Source organism: Pseudorca crassidens, chromosome 3 (assembly GCF_039906515.1).
Source record: "Pseudorca crassidens isolate mPseCra1 chromosome 3, mPseCra1.hap1, whole genome shotgun sequence".
In the NCBI taxonomy this organism is placed as follows: Eukaryota; Metazoa; Chordata; class Mammalia; order Artiodactyla; family Delphinidae; genus Pseudorca; species Pseudorca crassidens.
In genome coordinates, this window is record NC_090298.1 from 165,639,267 (window position 1) to 165,658,154 (window position 18,888).

Consider the following 18,888-nt stretch of genomic DNA (forward strand, 5'->3'; position numbering starts at 1 on the left):
CTCCTCAAGAATAGCAGGTTGGGAAGGGGGCAGTAAAAACACACTTCGTAGGAATGACATGCCTTTGTAGCATCAGGCCATTGGAGCCAGACCACCTGGGTAATTAGGAACTCTGTTTACCTCTGGTACTTGGGCTGAAAGTGGCAGGTGGAAACAAGCCCTTCCTGTGAACCAGTGGGTCCTGTCCCTGCCTGGGACTTGGCACTTCTCCCTGATGTCCCCTCTACTGAGGGAGCATGTGGACAGCCCGTCAGGCTGGGCGCTGGATCCTCCTCTTCTGTGCGTCCGCGGTGTCCTGCCCTCCCTTGGTCCATCTTTCCCACATCTTCAGGTCCTGATGGCAAGGCTGTGACCCGTGTCTACCTACCGTGCTTGGTAGGGGAACTCCACTCAAAGTGGTCATGTTTTAATTTTTTTTAATTGTGTGAGAGTCCAAGATGCGGAATTTTGGCTTCCAAGGGCCTAGGTGGTGGCAGCGTGGTGGTGCTCTCAGACCTGCACGGATTCCACGTGACCCGCTTGGACTCTGAGGGGTAGCACGGCACCTCTGGCCTCGAGGCCAGCGTGAGCAGGTTCATAAGCAGAACCCACCCCAACCCCATGATTTTCTCAAGTTTGGCATCCTGCTTAATGATGCACATCCTCTCAAATGTCAAGGAGCATCTCTAGGCAGTGGATGCCCTTAAACTGGAGGCTGAACCCCCAGAGGGAGGTGGGAGTCCCTCCTTCCGATGTCCTTGATGTACCTCACCTTTTATGCTGTTGTATAATGTGCCTCATTTTAATTTTTTTTAATGAGGCGAAAGTCACATAGCACAAAATTAACCATATATGAAATGCTATGAAGCAGTAAATCCACAGGAACAAAGCAGATTAGTAGTTGCCAGGGGTGGGGAGGGGATAGGGAGTGACAGCTCAGTGGGTGTGAGGTTTCATTTTCAGCAACAAGAACATTTTGGAGCTAGAGGGGATGGTTGTACAGCTCTGGGTAGGATGTGTTTGAGAAGCCATTGTTTCTCCACTAGCAACTCAGCGAGGGAGGGTGTAGCAGGTGGTGCCCTTGTGAGATTTCCCGCCATCCCACTATCAGTCTCGCTGACCTCTCCACGTTGCCTCTTCAGACACTTATACTCTTGATACCCAGGTGGGCGAATCGGGTAGAAGCTGTCTGGGTGAAAGAACACTGTACTGAGCCAGTGTTCTGGCAGCCAAGGAGACAGCTGAGCCTAGGGACTGCACGTAGTCCACCTCGTGTCTGAGCTTGACTCTGTACTTCAGCCTGTCTTTGGTTAGCTGGTAAATCCACTCTGTCGCCTGTCTAGCGTGTACTGTAAACGAGGTCACCTGTGCCCGATCGACACCGGCCTCATTGAGAAGGATGTCGAGCTCCTCTTTTCTGGTTCAGCAAAGCCAATATATGAGGATGACCCGTCTCCCGAAGGTACGTGGCACGTTCCAGGTTGTTTGGGACAGTTTACAAACAAAACTTTGAGATGAGAGCAATATTCAACTGGAACTATTGCCTCTTAAAGTTAGGGCTTGAGACTGGGCTGTGAGCAGCTACGAGCAGACTCTCTGATGGCTCCAGTAAGGACTGCCCGGCTTGGCTGATAAGAGGTGTCGGCTCAGGTGGGCACTCAGTGCCACTTAACCCTCCTCAGTTTTTGAGAGGCATATTCTTAGTCTACTTTGCTTTCAGGAAACTTTTTCCCCCCTTTTAGGTGGTGTTAATGGCAAAAATCTTGGTCCAATAAATGAATGGTGGATTGCTGGCTTTGATGGAGGTGAAAAGGCTCTCCTTGGCTTTAGCACCTGTAAGTATGTGACCAATCGTGGACCTTTCTGGGAGCTGAAAGGGGCCTTCGCTCCTGTCTTTCATAGGGTTTGGTTGGGCTCTGGGAAGTGTCAGGCTCTGGGAAGTGTCAGGCTCATGTGACCATGTGGAAAGCATGTCAGGTTTGAATCGAATGGGCTCTTTTTTTTTTTTTTTAAGATTTATCATTTACTTATTTTATTTATTTTTGGCTGCATCGGGTCTTTGCTGAGGCATGCGGGCTCTTCGTTGTGATGCGCGGGTTTCTATCTAGCTGTGGTGTGCGGGTTTTTTCTTCTTCAGTTGTGGCATGCGGGCTCCAGGGCACGTGGGCACTGTAGTTGTGGCGTGGGTTCCAGAGCGCGTGGATTCTGTAGTTTGCGGCATGTGGGCTCTAGTTGAGGCGCGTGAGCTCAGTAGTTGTGGCATGTGGGCTTAGTTGCTCTGTGCCGTGTGGGATCTTCGTTCCCTGACCAGGGATGGAACCCGCATCCCCTCCATTGTAAGGCGGATTCTTAACCACTGCACCACCAGGGAAGTCCCTGGAATGGCCTCTTATATTAGCTACAACTGGCCCTGGAACTGACCCTCTGGTGTAAAAGCAGGTCATGTTCTTGCAGCTGAAACCCAAACTGAATTCCAAAAACCAGAATCGAGCCAAAGGAAAGCCACTTGGCCAGTCTCCGTCCTCTGGCTGGCTCAGACAGGCCCCTTCCGAATGAGCTAACTCTGGACTGTACTTCATGTTTTTTGACATTTGGGTACAGAATGACTCTTAGCCTGTTCTGTAAGCCTCATAGCCTCGTCCCTGCCCTTTGGCCACTGTAGCTGCCATCAGGTTCAAACTGCTCTCTTAAACTTCCATTCACTGCAGCATTTGCCGAATACATTTTGATGGATCCCAGCCCAGAGTATGCACCTCTGTTCAGTGTGATGCAAGAGAAGATCTACATAAGTAAGATAGTAGTTGAGTTCCTGCAGAACAACCCTGACTCAACATACGAAGACCTGATCAATAAGATCGAGGTAAGAGGTTTAGGTTATTCACAATATGGGATTCACACCTATTTATATGAGATGTGCTAGAAAACATGTTCAGAGTCAGCAGAAATTGTTTGTTTGATTTAGATTAGTTTTGCTTAAGCCTAAGGGAAACCTCTGATTTTTTTTTTTTTCCCCCTAAAAGACCACTGTTCCTCCTTCTATGCTCAACCTGAATCGATTCACAGAGGATTCTCTCCTTCGACACGCCCAGTTTGTGGTGGAACAAGTAGAGAGTTATGATCGGGCTGGGGACAGTGACGAGCAGCCCATCTTCCTGACCCCCTGCATGAGAGACCTGATCAAGTTGGCCGGGGTCACCTTGGGAAAAAGGTAAGGATGCAGCAGGAATGAGACTGAAGACGTGAGACAGAAGGCAGAGCATCCTGTGCGCTCTTCCCAGCCCGCTAACACCATGGAAACTCTCTCCCAGGCGAGCTGAAAGGCGGCAGACCATCCGGCATCCTGCCAAGGAGAAGGACAGAGGCCCCACCAAAGCCACCACTACGAAGCTGGTCTACCAGATCTTCGACACTTTCTTTGCGGAGCAAATTGAAAAGGATGACAAAGAAGACAAGGAGAACGCCTTTAAACGCCGGCGGTGTGGCGTCTGTGAGGTAACCTTGCCTGCTCCCCTTGTAATCTCTGAGGAACTCACTTCTTTCTCTTTCTGGCTTGAGATGCTCACTCCTCAAATGTGACCCCTAAAACAGAAGCTAGAAGAAAGAGTTAGTGATCTGGGGGGACTTGCGTGTCTTCTGGGACAGCTGTCAAAAGAGGCATGCTCGGGCACTTTGCTGTCAGCGCCACTGTTGTTGCAGAGGAGCCTGGCCTTCTGGGTGCCTTTGCTCTGGCTGTGTCCCATTGTGTCCTCAGGCCCTGGTGTAAGGGCAGAGGGAGTGACTACCCCACAGAGGCGCTGCTTCCTCCAAGTAGGGACATCCACCCAGGAGCCTGCCTTGTCTCATGGCATCAGTTCCCTGGGAAAGTGGGGACTTTGTCCAGCTTAGCTTTGAGGCCTGAAAAGACCTCTCTTACTGAATTTTTTAATATATATTTACTTCACTCTAGAGGAATTAATCCCCCTAATTCTCTGACCCAGGGATCGGGTCTGTTGGGTAGGCCATAAAGTTCATTTGGGTTTTTCCATCCAATCTTTCGGAAAAACCCGAACGAACTTTTTGGCCAACCCAGTATTTTGGTATCTGACTTAATTTGGATGAAAACTTAAACACAAAAATACAGCAGCTGCCTTCAGAACTGCCCTGCATTCACACTGGCCACCGACTTCAGAGTGTCTCCTTTGTCTTCAGGGGCTGCCCTTAAATAGGGATTTGCATGTCCTCGCCGTTCTTGTTGTGGTTTTACTTTATTTCATCTAGTGCATATGTATCCAAGCTTTAAAAAAAATTTTAAGGAAAGTATACATAAACTGGAATCTTTCACAGCTGTTATGTGTGTTTGTTTCTTTTTCAAATTGTATTCATGCATATTTTTAGTTGAATTCTCACAGTACCCCGGTAGGTGAGTCAGATATCTCCCAGAGACAGCGTTAACATGACATATTCAAAGACGTCCAGAAGCCAGGAGTAGAAGTGAGCTGGAACACTCCTTACCGTGGTGCCCCCAATTCCGTGACTAATCTGTGTCTGACACGTGACCTTCAGTATGTCCGCGGGAGCTGTTTGGAGGTCACACTAGTTAACACTTTAACTTTTCCATAATATTTCATTGTGACTCTTCCAGCTTATCCCTCAGGGATGGACAACTTGATATTCTAACGAGGCTTCCTGTGACTCTTCTCTACTTAGAAGCAGAATTGCTGGGGTGTAGGTCATGTACTTAACTTTGATCTAGAACAGTGTTCTCCAGAGTGGGGTTACCAAATTATCCTTTGAGCAGTGCATGTTCTCGTTTCCCCACACCTGTCCCAGCACCATGTGTCAGGCTTAACCTATGCAAACCTCGTATCTTGTTCCTAACTCTTACTTCCCTTCTAATGAGGTTAAATTTACAGTTTTTAAATTCACCAAAAACTGGTTACCAGCTATTAATAATGACTGTTTGATTACTTTTTCAATGTGTTTTAGATTTGTCAACAGCCTGAGTGTGGAAAGTGTAAAGCCTGTAAGGATATGGTTAAATTTGGTGGCAGCGGAAGGAGCAAACAGGCTTGCCAAAAGAGGAGGTAGGTTTGGCCAACGCTTGTTCTTGAAATGAAGGAAAATGCCAGCTGATGGCAAATAGGCTTTGTGTGGGACAGCTGGGTTGACAGGTACAGAGCAGGCAGGGTCCCTTTGTCTAGCACTGTCACCAGGCCTGTCCCTGATTTCTAAGTAAAACACCTTCAGTTGGTTTTACTTTTTTTTTTTTTTATTGCCTGCACCGAGAGGCTTGTGGGATCTTAGTTCCCCGACCAGGGATTGAACCCGGGCCCCAGCAGTGAGAGCACAGAGTCCTAACCAGTGGTTTTACTTTTAAAGAGGACCTTGCTTATAATAACTGACTTTGTAGGTGTCCCAACATGGCCATGAAGGAGGCAGATGATGATGAAGAAGTGGATGACAATATTCCAGAGATGCCATCACCCAAAAAGATGCATCAGGGGAAGAAAAAGAAGCAGAACAAGGATCGGATCTTTTGGGTTGGAGAAGCTGTCAAGGTAATCCAGGAGCAGGCTCTCAGTCATTTTAGCGCTGCCCTTCTGAGAAGCCGGTTGTCTCGTATCTCGCTGCCAGACGTCTTAAGCAGCCTGAGCCCTGCAGCTGAGAAACCTGCCCGTTTGTCCCTGCCCATTTGTCCTGTTAGCGGAGCAGAGCTGACTGAGAGGCCGAGGCCTGTGGTCAAGCACCTGAAATGCATTTTTTTGCTTGTACGCCCAAGGACTCAGTTTTCCTCACACTCCAAAATGGGCTTTTTAAAACTATATATATATATTTATTTAATTTATTTATTTTTGGCTGCGTTGGGTCTTCATTTCTGTGCGTGGGCTTTGTCTAGTTGCGGCGAGGGGGGGCTACTCTTCGTTGTGGTACACAGGCTTCTCATTGTGGTGGCTTCTCTTTGTTGCGGAGCACGGGCTATAGGCGCATGGGCTCCAGTAGTTGTGGCACGCAGGCTCAGTAGTCGTGGCTCTCGGGCTCTAGAGCACAGACTCAGTAGTCGTGGTGCACGGGCTTAGTTGCTCCACGGCATGTGGGATCTTCCTGGACCAGGGCTCGAACCCATGTCCCTTGCGTTGGCAGGAGGATTCTTAACCACCACGCCACCAGGGAAGTCCCCAAAATGGGCATTTGATACAGTTCTTGGGGTGTCAGGCTGGTTCCCCTTCCAAGCTTGTTTTGAAGAGAGCCTTCACAGTCCTCTCTGGCCTAGGAGTAGGTGTTTGGGGGCACTAGCAGACCGTCTCCCGGGGGTTCTGTGGTTACCTGCCTGTCTAAGGGTCAAATCCTTTACCAAAGCTGGAGAGTGAATGTCATCTCAGTGTTGTTCTCTCGATGTCCATAAGGCAAAGATGGTCAGTTTCCTCAACAAGCGTGAGGCCTACCCTGCTGGATGCTGCTCTAGGCCTAGGCATAACTAAGCCCCTGCCTGTGACACATGTACTGTCAGGAGGGCAGGGGGCAGGAAGGGTGCTGGGGCCACGGAGGCTTCTTGGTGGGGCAACATCTGAGCTGAAACCAAAAGGTTGGAGAGTAGCCAGCGCATGAAGGTCTGGGGAGGAACCAGAGCACAGGCCCTGAGGTGGGACCAGCTTTCCTTGTGGGAGAGAAAGGAGGAGGTCCGTGTGGCTAAGGGAGGTGTGAGGAGTGGGGTACGGTGCTATTACAATTGAATGCTAGAATCCCATTTGCTGCTGACACAAGAGGGCAGAGGTGGTGATAGAGGGATGTGAGCGGCCTTTGCTGCAGGCTTCCAGCCAAAGAAGTTGGGTGTTCTCTATAGTAGCCAGGCTGGTAGAGCTCACGGCTTCTTGGAGAAATTGTTATGAGTGATACTTTCCTATAAAGTAACAGGAACTCGCAGGTCAAGCCTAGCACGGACCTTCAAACCCATCCTCACCTGAAATTAAGCTCTTGTTTTCAGACCGATGGGAAGAAGAGTTACTATAAGAAGGTATGCATCGACTCGGAAACCCTGGAAGTGGGGGACTGTGTTTCTGTTATTCCAGATGATTCTTCAAAACCACTGTATTTAGCAAGGTTTGTGTCCTTCCCTCTGCTTGACTTCAGCCCACACTTTCTGTTGAGTAAGTAGGAGGTTCCTATTTTATAAGAATAGCAGCAGCTCTTTGCCCTATACTAAAACCAAAAAATACATGTCCCCCAAGGAGACTCGGTCCAGATCTGCCGGTCAAGTTAGAACTTCCTTCCCGCCCCCTCTTCCGGCTCCAGGGTCACGGCGCTGTGGGAGGACAGCAGCAACGGGCAGATGTTTCATGCCCACTGGTTCTGTGCTGGGACGGACACAGTCCTCGGGGCCACGTCGGACCCCCTGGAGCTGTTCCTGGTAGACGAATGTGAGGACATGCAGCTTTCATACATTCACAGCAAAGTGCAGGTCGTCTATAAAGCCCCGTCGGAAAACTGGGCCTTGGAGGTGAGTGCCTGGCGCCCCTCGTGTGCCCCTCCTCGATGCGTGGGGTCATCATGGCTGACGGCAGTCTTGTCCCTAGGGAGGCGTGGACCCTGAGGCCCTGATGTCGGAGGGTGACGGAAAGACCTATTTCTACCAGCTTTGGTATGACCAAGACTACGCAAGATTTGAGTCCCCTCCAAAAACTCAGCCAATGGAGGACAACAAGTACAAGTGAGTGCCGCGACTGCGCTCCTGGGCCGCTCTGGTGGTGCTCGTGGACGCCATGCGTCTGCATGAAGCCCTCGAGCTTTTCCCGTGCTTCTCTCTGCTGGGTTTGCTTTCCCCACGTCTTCTGATCGTCTTCCTCACCAACCAAAGAGCAGCCTGACTGGGTTGCAGTGGCTGTAAGTGTGTGGACAGCCTGGTGGGGAGAAGCTGTCCCATCCAGGGACAGGATGTGTCTTTCTGGGTTCCTCAGTGTCTATACCACAGATCTTGTGTCTTTTCTCGTAAGTGAGATCTTTGATTCCATTTTATTGGAACTGGTGGGGGAATGCTTTTAGGGAAGCTTTTGCTTCTTATAAAGTGTTCAGTGCCCCACGTCTTCCTTTCTAACCTTGGTACCTCACTTGTTTTAACTAAAAGTGGCAGCCGGCACCTCCAGAGCGAGTGGTGTGTGACAGTAAGGCTGACAGGGCTGAGGCTAGGAGGGCTCGCTGCGATGCCTCTGGTGTTTCTCCAGTCAACCTGGAGCTGCCTTTTGGCTTGATCTGTTTTTAAGGCAATCTCTAATTCTCCTTTTAAGGGTTTATTAATCAGAAATAATGTTGCATTTTACCAAATACCTCTTCAGCCTTTAGAGGTAATAGCGTGAATCTCCTCTGACGTTTTGAGTTCCTGTCTTTACCACTGTCTGCATTATCGCTCGTGGTGGATTCTTGACCATATTCTAGACTGTTGTTAATGTCTTAGGATCAACTACTCAAAAGTGGGGTTGGCTTGTCATTTTCCTATTGTGTGTATCTCTGGGCTTTGGTCCCAAATAAGTGCTTTCAAAGTGTGAACATAAAAGTGCAGGAAAGCCAGTTCCTCCTAACATCTGTAAATCCTTCCTCTTGGTCACCAGAGTCTGGTGGCAGCTGCTTGTAGTCACTACCAGTCACTTAAGGGCCTTTGGTTTCTGTCCTTCACTCCTTCAGGTTCTGTGCAAGCTGTGCACGTCTGGCTGAAATGAGGCAGAAGGAAATTCCCAGGGTCATGGAGCAGCTCGAGGACCTGGATGGCCGGGTCCTCTACAGCTTAGCCACCAAGAACGGCATCCAGTATCGAGTGGGCGATGGCGTGTACCTCCCCCCCGAGGCCTTCACCTTCAAGTGAGTGCCCCTGGCTGCAGTCAGGGCCAGGAGCTCTGGGTCAGTACAGAGCTGGCTCCACAATGTCCCCCACCCCGCAGCCCAGTACCTGCTGCTGCCGAGCTGTCACAGTGTCATCTGCGGTGAGCAGACGTTATCCAGCCTTCCAGTGCAGAGCGACTATAATTCTGTGGCAGTGAAGCTGTCTGTGAAAGAAGTCAGACAGAGAGCCCGCTGGCTAAGGGAGAGCTTTAGGGTCAGTGGTGGATTCCTGCCCAGCTGGTCATGGCAGAGAGCCCCTCCCAGTTCCCATCTATCAAGTGGGGAGAGGAGTGCCTTGCCTGCCAGGCCCCTAAGGAATAAGTGAGTTAAAAGAAAGTTGCTTATTAGCACAGCGCCTGGCCTAAAGTAAAGGCTGACTGTGAGTTACTTGTTGGTAAATGGGAATTGCACCAAAAGACTTGCGGGACTTCCCTGGTGGCGCACTGATTAAGAATCCACCTGCCAATATAGGGGACACGGGTTTGATCCCTGGTCCGGGAAGATCCCACATGCCGCGGAGCAACCAAGCCCGCACGCCACAACTACTGAGCCTGTGCTCCGCAACAAGAGAAGCCACCACAATGAGAAGCCCGCGCACCGCAGCGAAGAGTAGCCCCCGCTCGCCACAACTAGAGAAAGCCCACACAGCAACGAAGACCCAACACAGCCAAAAATAAATAAAATTTAAAAAAAAGACTTCCACATCAGAGGATTGATGCTCTTCAGGGAAAAATCAAAGCCACAGATATTGTCCACACTTGATCCATTCCTTGTTCGTTCTAAGAACTAGTGCGTGGTTGGATTTACAACCACCATTTTCTGAGCTTAGTCAGCTCAGTTTCCCGACTTGCAATTCCATTTTCCTCGAGTCCTAATTGGAGCCCAGTCCCCAACCTCCATTCAGTCACCGTACATTACAAAACATCGGTCCTTCCAGGCCCGCACAGTGAGTGTGCATCACGCCCTTTAGCTCCAGTTTTTGGCCTCGAAGGGGAGGACTCCCTGTAGTGCTGTCTACCAGATGCTCCTGGCACAGCTGAAGTGAGAGCACAGGTGTTCAGAGACACCTCTGGAGCCCGTCAGACTTCAGGGGGTCTGATGGGAAAGCACAGCAGCTGCCTCCCTGAGCTGCAGTCTTCAGAGTTTGCAGCCCTGCGGTCTTGGCAGCCTGGCATCTCATTTGCTGGCCTGAGTTAGCCAGTACGCGGTCAGGCCAAATTCGGCTTGCCCAGACCACGAGTCTTCTCCCCATGCCTCTCCCGCATTGCCTCTGGGTCGATGCCTCAGTCAGAGTGTAGGCTATGCCGTGGTAACAACTCTAAAATCACAGAAGTTTACTTCTTGCCTGTACTGTGTGGCCATTGTGGTTCAGGGGACTCGGACTGTTGTGTCACTCAGGGCCCTGGGCTGACGGAGCCCTGCCTTCTCAGGAGTTGGCAGTCAGAGGCGAGGGGAAGCACGCTGGAGGCTCTCCTGGCGCTCAGAGCTCCCGCTCCAAGTGCTTGTGCGTCCCTGCTGCGCACACCTGTAGAGCTGAACGAGCCACACGCCTGCCCTGAGGCTGGGAGCGGGGAGAACCTGAACAGCCTTAGCAACTATCCCCAGAGCACAGATGGAGAGTACCCATTTTAAAGTGTGGGTGAGATTTAGTCTCTAAATCTGGTCTAAGGGTATGTAGCTGCATTAGTTTAAAGTGTTTGAATTTAAGTGGTTATCGTCACTGATCAGTCATGCTGAGACTGCTTTTTAAGGCTTCATGTTCAGTCACTCATAACAGTTGCTTCTCTGCAGCATTAAGCTGTCCAGTCCTGTGAAACGCCCACGGAAGGAGCCTGTGGATGAAGCTCTGTATCCAGAACACTACCGGAAATACTCTGACTACATCAAAGGCAGCAACCTAGATGCCCCTGAGCCGTACCGTATTGGCCGCATCAAAGAGATCTTCTGCAGCAAGAAGAGCAACGGCAGGCCCAACGAGACGGATATCAAGATCAGAGTCAACAAGTTTTACAGGTCGGTGAAGCCTTTGCCCTTCGGGGGGCTCTGCCTGAGGCGGGGTGGTAACCGCACACACACAGTGGTGGTCTAAGAGTTGGGTGGAGGTATCTGTTCTTCCAAGTGTTTCTGATTACCTGGAGGGTACCGAGGATGACTACAGCTACATATCACAGCCCTCGCTTTCTCTCTTAAAGCTGCACAGCTTTGTCCAAAAGAAATCTGTGAGCAGAAGTCCAGAGTGTGACAAAGATAGGCGTGGAATGTCCTGGGCTTTGCCTGAGGCGCCCTCAGAACCCTGAGTTCTGTCCGCGTGTCCTGTCTCTGAACACTGTCCGTGTTCCGCCCCCCTCCCCATTCCCCATCCCCCTGTTCTTCTCAGGCCCTCTTCCCTGCTCTGGGGTTTCTCTCTGTCCAATGTCTTGGCTTCACTCAGTCTTTTTCTGGGATCCTAATAATGGTTAGGAGATAACCTGAAACTAATCCATACAGATAGGTCTAAAGTTGCTCCATGTCTTAGCTAATGTACGTGGAAGAGTTTTTGAGGTCTTTGCAATAATCAGTTGAGTAATGAGAAAGAACAAGGAATCTGGCTGTTATAGGCGAATGAAGGCAGCTCTAGACATGCTTTCTAACAGGAGACCAGCAGCTGGTCTTAACACAGGACAAGTTTTTTTGGGCTACACTGGGGGCATAAAGAGCAAGCAAACCATTAGTTGAGTTCATGGCAAGGAACCCCACTTAGTCTGTGGTTAGTGCCAACTAAGGGGGTCAGTAATCAAGGTGACTTGCTGGGGGTGGGGAATGGTCTTTACCCACTGATCATCTGAGCATTGTCAGGAATGTGCCGTTTAATTACCTGTCAGCTCGAGGCAAAAGAACTAACAAAGACCCTCGCACTCGCAGGCCGGAGAACACGCACAAGTCCACCCCGGCGAGTTACCACGCAGACATCAACCTGCTTTATTGGAGCGACGAGGAGGCTGTGGTGGACTTCAAGGCCGTGCAGGGCCGCTGCACCGTGGAGTACGGGGAGGACCTGCCTGAGTGCCTCCAGGACTTCTCCGCTGGTGGCCCCGACCGCTTCTACTTCCTTGAGGTGGGGCCCTGGGCTTACTGGAGGGAGGGCCTTGGGGTCAGACACAGCCCCCGAGAAAGCAGTTTATCCAGAGTACGAATCTGTGACATTCAAGTTGTTCTGGAATTTGACACTTTGGGCTTAAAACAAAACAGAATGTCACATTTGAGTGTCCTAAGGCAATAGCAATTTTTGAAGACTGTTAAGTGGCCTCTGCTGGCCTGGCCAGTGCCTGTGAGTTAGGGGAAAGTTCCTCTAGCCCTGGGAGATGCAGCCCTGCCCCCAGTGCCTTCAGCCAGGGTTCCGTGTCCAGGCCGGGGCCATACAGCCGAGCCTGTGCCTGGTTATTGAGAGTAGAGCCAGCAGTTTGTTGATTAAGCTAATCACTCTTAAATTGTTTGAGCATGGCTTTTCTGTGATAGGCATGTATCGTTCTAAGATAACCCACGTTTCCCCCAGGTTCCAGTGTGTACAGTCTAACTGTAACACTTGCCTGTTTTTAGAATGAGTAGTCCAGGTACTTGAAATAGCAAGAATTTCGGCCATATAAAATGTGTGTGTTAGTAGAATTTTCCCCTCATCTCTAATGTAATAAAACTCAAAGCACTTTTTGCTTATGGCCATGTTTAGGGAGAAATTAAGTAGATCTTATCAAATTAACTTAAATCGTATTTGTTAGAGAGGGGACTGGTGTTTCTCTTCCAGACTGTTGTGGTTCTTTCCTTCTCAGGCCTATAATGCCAAGAGCAAAAGCTTTGAAGATCCTCCAAACCATGCCCGTAGCCCTGGAAATAAAGGGAAAGGGAAGGGAAAAGGTATGTCGTTACTCCACGGGCTTCTTTTCAAGTCCGTCTCCCATAACTCAATTCTCGTGAATCAGTCAGTATAAAAGAGCAGCCTCTGACGTTACCTCGCTCTGCTGCCGTCAACTCAAAACGAGGCCGTCTCTGAATCACCAGGGTGTTTGAAGAGAGCACGCTAGGGCCCTGATCTGACTTGGGGCCTGTCTCCCGCAGGGAAAAGCAGGACAAAGTCGCAAAGCTCTGAGCCGAGCGAGCTGGAGACGGAAATCAAGCTGCCGAAGCTGCGGACGCTGGATGTGTTTTCTGGCTGTGGGGGTTTGTCGGAAGGGTTCCACCAAGCAGGTAGGCTCTGGGTTTCTCTCCGCACAGCTGCAAAAACCGGACCGGGCGTGTTCTGCCTGGAAGACCTTCCTGGCTCTGGTCACAGTTCTGACTAAAGAGTCTCATATGCTACAGGGTTCGCAGCTCATCTTTGTCCTTGTGTCCCCCAGGCATCTCGGAAACGCTGTGGGCCATCGAGATGTGGGACCCCGCGGCCCAGGCGTTCCGGCTGAACAATTCCGGGTCCACGGTGTTCACAGAGGACTGCAACGTCCTGCTGAAGCTGGTCATGGCCGGGGAGGTGACCAACTCCCGCGGCCAGAAGCTGCCGCAGAAGGGAGACGTGGAGATGCTGTGTGGCGGGCCTCCTTGCCAAGGCTTTAGCGGCATGAACCGCTTCAACTCTCGAACGTACTCTAAGTTCAAGAACTCCCTGGTGGTCTCCTTCCTCAGGTAAACAGGCTAGAATTCCCTCTGCGTTCGGTGCTGCCCCAGGGTGACTAGACGGCTGGTCCCGGGGCTGCGCCGCAGGCGTGCCAGGGCCGAGCAGTAACTGCTTTAGCCTTCGCACCTGCTGAAGGCGGAGTGCTGAGTGAGACGCCGGTCTTTGCCTTCAGGAAGTTCACGGCTGCCCCTCCGCTAGGGAGAGACCTTGAGAGTTGGCAGGTGCGTCTTGACAAACGTCAAGCATTTGGGAGTGGCTTCTGGCAGAGTAGGTCTCCTCCTCTCTCGTCTCTCCCGCCTCCACAGCTACTGCGACTACTACCGGCCCAGGTACTTCCTCCTGGAGAATGTCAGGAACTTCGTCTCCTTCAAGCGCTCCATGGTCCTGAAGCTCACGCTCCGCTGCCTGGTCCGCATGGGCTACCAGTGCACCTTCGGCGTGTTGCAGGTGGGCCCCCCGGGCAGGGGCAGAGCGGGCAGACGTGTGTGGCCGGAGAAAGGGCTGAGCAGTCCCTGGACAGCGGCAAGCTGTCTCAAAGGGAAAGTAGATCTGAGAGGGGCCACAGTGTGGTGACGTGCAGCGCGGGCGAGGGCTGGGGAGGCGGCTGCCGGGCCCCTCCCATCCAGCTTCCGTAGTGTCTCGGCCTCACTGACCAACCTTGTTGGCAGCCGTGTTCTTTCCCTTGTGACCGTGGGCTGCCAGGCAGGTGGCATGGCTCCTGGTGTCTCCTCTGGCCGCTCTTCTCCCCAAGTGCTCCTTCATGTGCTGTTTAAAGAGCTGGCTGGGATCGCCAGCAGGGTTCACTCCCATCTTCTCCAGGGGCTACCGACCACCTCCTGGGATCTTTCGTCCTCTTCTCTGGTCCCACCTCCTGTTAGGCATGAGCCCGTGGGTTAACTAGGGGCTCTCTGGGTGAGCTCCACACCAGCCAGACGCCCCAGAAAGTCAGGTGCTGCGGACCCCAGCCCTTCGCCCAGCTGCTCGGAGGTGCCCACTGACCATGTGTGTGTCTGGCCCTCTCCCGCGCAGGCTGGTCAGTACGGCGTGGCCCAGACGCGGAGGCGGGCCATCATCCTGGCCGCGGCCCCCGGAGAGCAGCTCCCTCTGTTCCCGGAGCCGCTGCACGTGTTCGCGCCCCGGGCCTGCCAGCTGAGTGTCGTAGTCGACGACAAGAAGTTTGTCAGCAACATCACCAGGTAGGAGCACCCCCGGCCAGCCCGCTGTTCTGGCGCTTGTGAGCCTTCCCCGGCGAGGCCTGGTGCGGGTGGACCTCTGTGAAGAGGCCCGAGCCGAGGAGACAGTGTTAGCGAGGGCAGACAGCGCCGCGTCCGGCCTGCCCTGCGAGCGCTCTGCCACCTCTGCTCTCGTTCTGACCCTGAGTGCCCTGTGTCCGGGGCAGTGGCCAGAAGCCTGGCCGCAGTCACGGGCAGAGCCCACGCTATAGCCTGTCCCCTTTTCCGATGGGGTCTGAGAAGAATGCTGCCCCTGTGACCTCGGGCGGCCCTTTGACCCCGAGCGGTCCTTTGACCCCGAGCCGGGTTGCCTTCTCTGGAGAAGACGGTGCCAGCAGTCGGGGGATGGCAATTGTGACTCACACACATGATAGCTGTGTGTGTCCCCAGAGGTGCCACAGTCTGTGCTCTGTTGCAGGTTGAGCTCGGGTCCGTTCCGAACCATCACCGTGCGGGACACGATGTCCGACCTTCCCGAGATTCGGAACGGAGCTTCGGCGCAGGAGATCTCGTACAACGGGGAGCCTCAGTCCTGGTTCCAGAGGCAGCTCCGGGGCTCGCAGTACCAGCCCATCCTCAGGGACCACATCTGTAAGGTAACGTCACCTCCATAGAGCAGGGCCTCCTCCCAGCGGCCTCCCAGGAACAGCTCTGTGGTTGGAGCCCAGCCAGGGCTTGTGGGGGAAGCGGGGTCTGGTCTCGGCCCCCTTCCAGCTCCTTCTGCTCTTGGCCCCTAACCCAAAATCCGCTACCTCAGCCGGCCCCCAGCCTCACATCTCACTGCCTCCTGCTTCTCCTTGCACCCCACCCCCGCCCCAGTACATGGTCCTGGAAAGTGTCAATCAGAGCTTATACTCTGCCTAGAATCGGGCTAGAATGGTGTGTCTGGCCATCGTCTCCTATGACTGGTCTTGTCTCTCAGCACCGCTGTTCTCTGGGTATCTCCCAAACGCACCAAACCCCAGCTCTCCCCGCCGCCGGCTCCTCCTGTCCTGCAGGGCTCAGCTCCGACGTCACCTCCTCAGTAGCCCCGCGCTTGCCCGAAGCCGTCCCTTCACCCGTTCCCCCGTCGTTCACATCCCTGCTCTGGTGTCTTCATGGCACGTGTGTAACCCCCAGGTTGTCGATTGGGGTCACTGCTTGTCTCCCACAGTGGGATACAAGCCCCTTGGGGTCCTGGTCACCGTGGTATGCCCAGTGCCCAGTACTGTGGCGCCCAGCCCACTGCATGTGGTCAGGTGCTCCCTGAGCTCAGCGACAGCTGGGCCTGCTCTGCTCTTCCAGGACATGAGCGCGTTGGTGGCTGCTCGCATGCGGCACATCCCTCTAGCCCCGGGCTCAGACTGGCGTGACCTGCCAAACATCGAGGTGCGGCTCTCTGATGGCACCTTGGCCAGGAAGCTGCGGTACAACTACCACGACAAGAAGAACGGCTGCAGCAGCGCCGGGGCTCTCCGCGGGGTCTGCTCCTGCGTGGAAGGTTTGTGCCCTGGCCTCCAGGTGTGGCTTCCTCAAGTTTGGTGTGAAGCCCCAGCCCCCTTAGGCTCTGCAGCGGGGCGGTGGGCTCAGGGTTTCTCAGCAGGAGATGCCGGGGCTGCCGCGCAGGAACCCAGCAGCCCTGGGTGGGGTGCAGACTCGCCAAGCCTGGGTGTCCCTGCTGCGCACGGCTGCTGAGGACAGGGTCCGTGATGAAGCTCTGCCTGGCAAACGGGGACTGTCGGCTGCTGTATCATCCCGTTCCGTCAGCACAGCCCCATCGCAGCCCTCTCTTCCAACAGGCAAAGCCTGTGACCCTGCGGCCAGACAGTTCAACACCCTCATTCCCTGGTGCCTGCCCCACACCGGGAACAGGCACAACCACTGGGCCGGCCTCTACGGACGGCTCGAGTGGGACGGCTTCTTCAGCACGACCGTCACCAACCCCGAGCCCATGGGCAAGCAGGTAGGTCTGAGGGCCACTTGGGCCTGGGCGGGGACGGAGGCACGGGCTTCGCGGCTGGGCCGGCCCTCCTCGCCGCCTCCTGCCTCTGCGCCCCGGCCCGGGGTGGGCTTCCCGTGGCCCCGTCTCCTTCCCACCCACATCGCACCTCTTGCCCCCAGGGCCGCGTGCTCCACCCAGAGCAGCACCGCGTCGTGAGTGTGCGGGAGTGCGCCCGCTCTCAGGGCTTCCCCGACACCTACCGGCTGTTCGGCAACATCCTGGACAAGCACCGGCAGGTCAGTGGAGCGGAGTCGGCCCGGGTCTCCTCCCCGCTGAGGAGGGGCGAGCGGCACCGCGCACGAAGCAGCCCTGGCCGGAGGGAGACGAGGGGGTCGGGGGTCGGTGGGGAGCTTGACTCGCAGTCACTTTCTAGGGGACGCTGAGCCCCCAGAGCTGGGGGCTGACTGGCCTCAGCACTCCCACGAGGGGGTGGTCAGGAAGGAGGGACCCTGTCCCCGGGACCCAGGGCGCTCCCGGGTCAGGCGGAGTCGCCAAGTGTGTCGGGTGCCGTGGACAGCTGAGGCACATTTCGCCCAAAGGAAAGTCCCAGCGCATGGCAGAGAGCAGACGAAATACGCGGTGGTGAAAACTCCCTGTTGCTAAGGGTTGAAGCGAGCCAACAATTCCTCCTGTTTCTCAGAGTGTTCGGTTTGGCTGTTAATGAAATGTATTTCCAAGGAGCGCAGGCATGTGGCTGAAAAGGCCAGCAGTGCCTGGGGGTTACAGCGAGACCCTCCCATTTCACCCCTCTCGCCCCTCTCGGCCATCCTGTGCTCTGGGAGCAGAGCTCTCAGCTAGTAGTGAAACATAGTAGCTTCCATGTCCAGATTCTAAGATTTTCTAAAGCCCTTTAAAGGCCCCCTTCTCCGAGTGGTGCTTGACCTGCTGGTGTTTGGGGCGGGAGGGTGGGCTGGGTGGAGGGTCTGAGTGCCATCCTGAGGGAAGGGCTTTGGAGGCCTGTGTGAGCCTGAGACCGGGGGCCCAGTGCCCGTGTCCGAGTGGAGGCTAGCGCTGACTCCAGCCATGCCGAACCACATGTCGCCCTCCTTCCCTCCTGCAGGTGGGTAACGCTGTGCCACCGCCACTGGCCAAAGCCATCGGCTTGGAGATCAAGCGCTGTATGATGGTCAGAGCGCGAGAGAGCACCTCAGGTATGGTAGGGAGCGGTGGGGACAGCAGGGGTTTGGCTTTAGGCTCTGAGACTGGGGCGAGTCACCCACCCTCCCTGGTGGCCTTGCGTCTCTCAGGGTTGCTCTGAGATGAGTGAGCGTGTGGGTAAGCACGGAGCACTGGGGCCCGGCACGCAGTGGACGAGTGGTCAGATTTCGGGGTGCTTGGCTCTGTCCTGCTAAGTGAGTCTGGGTCGGCTGCGCCCGCCTCAGACACTAGCCCATAACCCAGGTGGTCTGGAAACCTTTAGGGAGCACCTGAGCAGTGTTCAGTCTCTGAATGCTGGTGCAGAGCTGCTGCAGGTTCTTATGAGGTGGTCCTTTTAGTGTCAACGCCTGGGCATTAACGTAGTTCCTGGTCCACGTACCTGATGTGCTTGCCTATTGCTTCGTGTAACATTACATTACATACTCTCCCTTTTATATCTCTTCAGTTAAAATCAAGGAGGAGACTGCTAAGGACTAGTTCTGCCCTCCAATCGCCTTTGTTTCTGGCACCGGAGATCCCCAACGTGCACTGATATTGTTGTATTTTTAACATGTCAATCTGTCAGTTCAGATGTGTTGTACACGGTGTTTGTGGCCTTGGCTGACATGAAGCTCTTTTGTGAGATTTGCTTATCGACTAATTTGACTTAGTGATGAAACTGTGCAGTACTTTGTCCGTTCTGGATTTTAAAAGTTTTTTATTATGCATTATATCAAAGTTACCACTGTATGAGTGGAAATTAAGACTTTATGTAGTTTTTATATGTTGTAATATTTCTTCAAATAAATCTCTCCTATAAATCACCCTGGGTGATGACTCCTGATTTGCCAGGGACTTCTGGCCGCCTCTCAGGTGAGGCTGGATGAGAGTGGGCTCCTCAGTGTCGCAGGTGACCCCGCGGAGGCCTCGTCTGAAGTTAGACGTCCCACGCCTGTTTGGGGTGGGGGTGGTGGCTCAGTTCTGGCCAATACGATGCAAGTGGAACTTGCTGGTGCGGTTTCCCAGAACGCCCTTTAAAGGAAGAATCTTGGACTCCCCGTGGCCTTGTA

At 53.6% G+C, this 18,888-nt stretch overlaps 1 protein-coding gene across 4 annotated transcripts in view; it reads left to right on the plus strand.

The window, feature by feature from the left end:
- The window catches only part of DNMT1 (DNA methyltransferase 1), a 42,545-nt gene extending 23,903 nt beyond the window's left edge, over nucleotides 1-18,642 (plus strand). For 3 of the 4 annotated variants that reach the window (XM_067733825.1, XM_067733826.1, XM_067733827.1), the window contains exons 17-40: nucleotides 1,323-1,441; nucleotides 1,722-1,814; nucleotides 2,688-2,839; nucleotides 3,000-3,187; nucleotides 3,288-3,471; nucleotides 4,945-5,042; nucleotides 5,369-5,516; nucleotides 6,941-7,056; nucleotides 7,249-7,453; nucleotides 7,530-7,663; nucleotides 8,632-8,805; nucleotides 10,618-10,839; nucleotides 11,728-11,920; nucleotides 12,630-12,714; nucleotides 12,916-13,044; nucleotides 13,194-13,476; nucleotides 13,774-13,915; nucleotides 14,498-14,664; nucleotides 15,119-15,296; nucleotides 15,985-16,180; nucleotides 16,479-16,642; nucleotides 16,801-16,917; nucleotides 17,742-17,832; nucleotides 18,285-18,642. In XM_067733825.1, the coding sequence (XP_067589926.1) occupies nucleotides 1,323-1,441; nucleotides 1,722-1,814; nucleotides 2,688-2,839; nucleotides 3,000-3,187; nucleotides 3,288-3,471; nucleotides 4,945-5,042; nucleotides 5,369-5,516; nucleotides 6,941-7,056; nucleotides 7,249-7,453; nucleotides 7,530-7,663; nucleotides 8,632-8,805; nucleotides 10,618-10,839; nucleotides 11,728-11,920; nucleotides 12,630-12,714; nucleotides 12,916-13,044; nucleotides 13,194-13,476; nucleotides 13,774-13,915; nucleotides 14,498-14,664; nucleotides 15,119-15,296; nucleotides 15,985-16,180; nucleotides 16,479-16,642; nucleotides 16,801-16,917; nucleotides 17,742-17,832; nucleotides 18,285-18,316 (3,610 nt within the window). In that variant the 3' untranslated portion in view covers nucleotides 18,317-18,642. Of the gene's footprint in view, nucleotides 1-1,322; nucleotides 1,442-1,721; nucleotides 1,815-2,687; nucleotides 2,840-2,999; nucleotides 3,188-3,287; nucleotides 3,472-4,944; nucleotides 5,043-5,368; nucleotides 5,517-6,940; nucleotides 7,057-7,248; nucleotides 7,454-7,529; nucleotides 7,664-8,631; nucleotides 8,806-10,617; nucleotides 10,840-11,727; nucleotides 11,921-12,629; nucleotides 12,715-12,915; nucleotides 13,045-13,193; nucleotides 13,477-13,773; nucleotides 13,916-14,497; nucleotides 14,665-15,118; nucleotides 15,297-15,984; nucleotides 16,181-16,478; nucleotides 16,643-16,800; nucleotides 16,918-17,741; nucleotides 17,838-18,284 lie in introns of all 4 variants that reach the window. The other variant, XM_067733828.1, reaches the window with a different exon arrangement.
- The last annotated feature ends 246 nt before the right edge of the window (nucleotides 18,643-18,888 follow it).